Source organism: Sus scrofa, chromosome 10, assembly GCF_054392235.1.
Source record: "Sus scrofa isolate SSC_HxYL_T2T_F1_AM1 chromosome 10, Sscrofa_HxYL_maternal_Yorkshire_Landrace_v2.0, whole genome shotgun sequence".
Classification (NCBI taxonomy): Eukaryota; Metazoa; Chordata; class Mammalia; order Artiodactyla; family Suidae; genus Sus; species Sus scrofa.
In genome coordinates this window covers 30578063-30583280 of record NC_139392.1, presented here as the reverse complement: position 1 = coordinate 30583280, position 5218 = coordinate 30578063, and the positions used below count along the sequence as shown (strand labels likewise).

The following is a 5218-nucleotide window of genomic DNA, read 5'->3' as shown; positions in this document are numbered from 1 at the left end:
GAAACTTCCAAAAAATTATAAACATGGCCCAATAATAAAAAATATTCTCAACTGCATTAGTCAGCAGAGAAAGCAAACTAACACCTTAATAATTTATCAATGAAAACATCCTAGAATTACTAAAAGGAATGTAATCCCAAGTAAATAGAAGGTCAAATAATTCACTTGTTTGAAATCAAAATTCCTCTATTGAGCTTTAGATTATCTATCCACATGTTTAATATCACCTATGGTTCTATACTGACCATCATAGGAATCCCAGCTGTTACTTATTAGGAGCCTTTTAGAGTTTTTGTTTATATGCATACCCCTCTAATTAATGCAAAAACAATAGGTTTTGGATTAATGTACTTTTAAATGGCTGCCATTAATTGCATACCCTCATTATCACAGATTCTGGGCAAGGAATACTAGGTTCTAGAAAAGGTTTAAAATTGATAAGTAGACAGAAGTTCTCTCTGAGACATGGGTGCAAAAGTTAACTACATCACAGATCCCCACACAGGAATTATGCCTTCCTTGGTATTCATATGACATTCAAGTTTTTTAGAAACCCATGTTCAGAGAGAAAAAATGGACACACATGTTTTGTTTCCAAGTTCAGGGAATATGTGCTTTTCCAACATGTCTCTCCAGAATACATGCTTCAAAGACAAAGCCTTTCCATCAAATGTAATTAATTCCTGGGAGAAAATACCAGCTACATGACAAGGTTCTTGAAACTTTATGGAAACCTCTTTAAATATCCTTGCTTTGTAGGTTAAAATGTACTTTTTAGTTTTCACATACAGAGCAAGATTCATTTTTGGTGGAAATGACCCACTTGAATGTATTTCCAACACATATTATGCTTCCTGCCTATGGGAACAGAGCCATCTGGAGAAATGTTTTTCAATCCCAGATTTTCTGTGAAATCTTTTGGAGGTTTTAGGCTAGAAGGAAAGACTTAAACTTATAGAAAGACTTTCTTATTTACTATTGACTTGATATTGACTTATCCAAACCATCTTTTTCTGAGTATGGTGTATCTTTCATGCTGAAAGTTATTTATTCCAAGATGAGGACAACTTGAAGATGGAATTAGTTTGAACACACTCAAATATCATTAATATCACCTAAGAACAGAAGGTAAGTTTTTCAACAGTACTGATATTTATTTGAAATTATTACTTTCCACATATAGCAATCATTATATTTCAACACTTTTCAAATAGAATAGAGCATTTTATCTTCACAGTATTCTTCAAAAGATAGGTGGTAACTATCATTAACCTATTCCGACAGATGAAAAATTTGAGGTTCATAGAGTTAAAAAAATGGTAGGATCGAGCAGTCTAACACTATATAACTTTCTTTTTCCAATAGACAATTATTTTAATAATTAATATTAATTATGATAATGAACAAAAATAAATACACCACACAAAAAGATATGAATGTGAACATTAAGTAATATAAATAATCATCTGTTTAATCCAAACATGAACATGAAGACCTCTTCCTGGTATAAACTGGTATGCATAATTTGAGACTCTGTGTCTTCCTCAAAAGTAAATTTGTAAATGATTTTTCCTCAGTTTCTTGCATGGTTAAATGTTTCTCTGTATTATTTCTCAGGATATGAATTCCATTCCTAGGTGAAGATTGGAATTACATTTTGGCATAGTGAGTTAAGGATCCAAATTTGTCATTGCTGTGTCTCAGGTCACTGCTACAGCAGAGATTCAATCCCTGTTTCTAGAACATCCACCTGCCACAGGAATAGCATAAATAAATAAATAAATGAAATAAGGGAAATAGCTTTATGTGTCCACAGTAGTATGGTGGATATGTTCCTATGTGTTTCCTCAATCAATTCTCATAAGAGCCTGTGAGTTGGACTATTAACCTCATTTTGTATTGAAAGAAATAATAATATAAGGTGCCAAGAAACATACCTCAAATTAATAAGCTGCAAGTGAGAAAAGTCAAGATTTTAACATGGTCTTTCTGACTCTCAAACCAATATACTCAACCACTAGGATCATCATTTTAAATATTTTGTATGAAAAACTCTGTGTTCATTGTCTGGAAATTATGGAGGGAAGAAATGTGGGTTAGAAAGAGACAAAGGTAAAATGAATCCACAGTGGATTCTAACGTACTGTGTGTATGTCTCTAAATCTGCATGTATGCTGACAAAATTTCTTCATATATAGTTGTCTATGAAGGAGTACTAAAGTAAAAATAATTATTATAATCCTATCAAAAGATATTTGCTAGTTCAACATTGTTTATTAAAACAAAAATATAAGGCATGGATTAAGGGTTTCAGCAAAAAAAAAAAGTATAATCTGAATTAATCTTAGCTCTGCTGCCCTTTTTTACTGCTTGATTTTGGGTAGGATCCTTAACTTCTCTATGTTTCTACCTATAATGTGTAAAATAAGTATAACAATCAAATCTTACAGGTTTATAATGACTCAAATAATGGAGAGTCTTAGAGCAAGTAAGTGTTACAGCAGATTTTATTTAATATGATTATTAATACAATTACTCTTATATTATCTCATATACTAATATTGATTCTCATTTGCTATGTGGATGAAATTATATCAACTGCACAGGTTGCTCTCATGTCATGTGCATAGAAATCATTAAAAAGTATATTTATAAGCTATTATAAAGTTATTGAATTTAGAAAACAATTTATCAATTTCATTACATTAGCCCCTCTATTCTCTCATTACTTTCCCATAACCAATGCCCTGTTACACTTTACAACAAATATTATAAAGTCTTATATTTGTGTTTCTTTCTGTCTTCCATCCCCTAACTGAACCTCAGTCCTACTTCATAAAAGCCACACAAAGATCTTAACTGGAGTTATATCAAAGATTTCCTCTTTCTCAATATCTCTTCATTCTTCCACTCATAATCTCAATTATCTTGCATGGGTTCCCATTTCCTAAGAATAATGGGAAAATTCCTTAACTTTGCATTTGTATCCTTTAAATCCATTTTCTACCACTCATTTCAAGTTTGCCTAACACTATGTGTGAGATTTGCTGCTTAACCTTTGGCTCTGAGTATTTTATGTAACAAGATCATCTCCTGCCTCTGTGTCCACTAAATTCCTCATGTCTATAACTAAATATTATTTTCTCCAAGGAGAGAATTTGAGTCATCTTTAAGAGATCAGATCCTTGTTTCATATATATATATATATATATATATATATATATATATATATATATTCTCAAAAGAATTCATAATTCAATATAACATAGGCATTTACTATTTATTCAAGGTTGAGCTAATAAAAAGTGACCTTTTTTTCAGGTAATGTAATTAATCAGAATATGAGATACATGGAGAATAGAAACAATGTGACTGAGTTCATTCTGCTGGGGTTAACACAGAATCCAAAGACTCAGAAAATCATATTTGTTGTATTTTTGATCATCTACATCATTTCTATGGTGGGAAATGTGCTCACCTTGGTCATCATCACAGCCAGTCCATTACTGGAGTCCCCCATGTACTTTTTTCTGGCTCATCTCTCTTTCATTGATGCCTGCTATTCCTGTGTCAACACCCCTAAACTTATTGTAGATTCAGTCTATGAGAAGAAAACCAGCCCATTCAATCAATGCATGACCCAAGTCTTTGGCGAACATTTATTTGGAGGTGCTGATATCATCCTGCTTACCGTAATGGCCTATGACCGCTATGTGGCCATCTGCAAGCCCTTGCACTATACAAACATCATGAACTGGCACGTGTGTTGGCTACTAGTGGGAGTGGTTTGGGTTGGGGGTTTTATCCATTCAACTATACAGATTCTCCTCATCTTCAGATTACCCTTCTGTGGTCCAAATGTCATTGATCACTTTATGTGTGATCTGAATCCTTTGCTCAATCTTGCTTGCACTGATACCCACACTCTAGGACTCTTTGTTGATCTAAACAGTGGTTTCCTATGCCTGGTAAACTTTGTCTTCTTGATTGGCTCCTATGTGCTCATCCTGCTCTCCCTAAGGACCCACAGCTTGGAGGCTAGGTACAAGGCCCTCTCCACTTGTGTTTCCCACATCATAGTTGTCATCCTATTCTTTGTGCCCTGCATGTTTGTGTACCTGAGACCTGCAGCTAATTTACCTATTGACAAGGCAGTTACTGTATTCTACACTATGATAACTCCCATGTTAAATCCCTTAATCTATACCCTGAGAAATGCCCAGATGAAAAATGCCATTAAGAATTTGTGTAGTCAGAAAGCTATATCAGGTGATAACTAAAAGGTGCATAGAGCCCAACATTGATTATATGGAGGCATGATTCATGTGGGCACTGTTGATGATTCAACAAAAAATAACTATGAGATAAAGAAAAAGAAACACTACAAATCAAGAAGTCTGTAAGGAGGGGGGCAGACATAGGAGCAAAAAGGGGAAATAAACCTCACCTTGACTACACTCTGAACATTTGGAAAAATCTCCCAAGTCAGGCCTTAGTTATCCTAGTTTCATAAATCTATATGGATTAATAAAATCATTCTTACAAAAAACAAAAATTTAAAAAAATTAAAAATACACTGATACTAAGCAGTAATCTCTACAACAATCCAAATAAATAGGCACTGCTATTGCCCTCATCTTACAGGTGAGGAAACATAGAAAAAAGGAAAAATTTCCAGAAAAGGAAAATTGAAGAACCAGTACCCCATATTTACCTGATCTCTCAGGCCATGTTCTTAATTGCTATAACAGAAAGCCAGGCAATGATAATGGAATTGTAGCTTAATTTTACTACTTACCATTTATTGATACAGGGCTGGTATTACATACTATTTATGTAATTTTTTTACAAACAACTGGGATATATAGATGGAAGTTCCCAGGCCAGGAGTGGAATTGGAGATGCAGCTTCAGGCCTGTGCCATAGCCATGGAAACACCAGATCCAAGTTGCACCTGTGACCTATGACACAGCATGGGGCAATGCCAAAACCTTATCACACTAGTGAAGTCAGGGATTGAACCTGCATCCTCTCAGAAACAACTAAGCCACAAAAATCTTGGGATTCAGAAAAGATTCCAGAGTGAAAAGACTTCAAAAATGTGATTCAAAGGATGAAAATAGTCAGCAGAGCAAATAGGCATTAGTTGCAATAAGAGAGTTTTAGGAGAGGGAATATATAACAAAGAATAGAAAGTGAAATATGTACACAGAATCCT

General features: G+C 34.1%; 1 protein-coding gene across 1 annotated transcript; it reads left to right on the top strand.

The window, feature by feature from the left end:
• The first annotated feature begins 3341 nt into the window (after positions 1 to 3341).
• Positions 3342 to 4280, top strand: LOC100526160 (olfactory receptor 4C46-like). Its single transcript, XM_003124213.5, has one exon. It carries the CDS (start codon positions 3342 to 3344, stop codon positions 4278 to 4280), a length of 939 nt encoding a protein of 312 aa, XP_003124261.5.
• The last annotated feature ends 938 nt before the right edge of the window (positions 4281 to 5218 follow it).

Bases quoted from the DNA above. Each gene is read 5' to 3' on its own strand.
- LOC100526160 (XM_003124213.5), top strand. From the start codon at position 3,342: ATGAGATACATGGAGAATAGAAACAATGTGACTGAGTTCATTCTGCTG.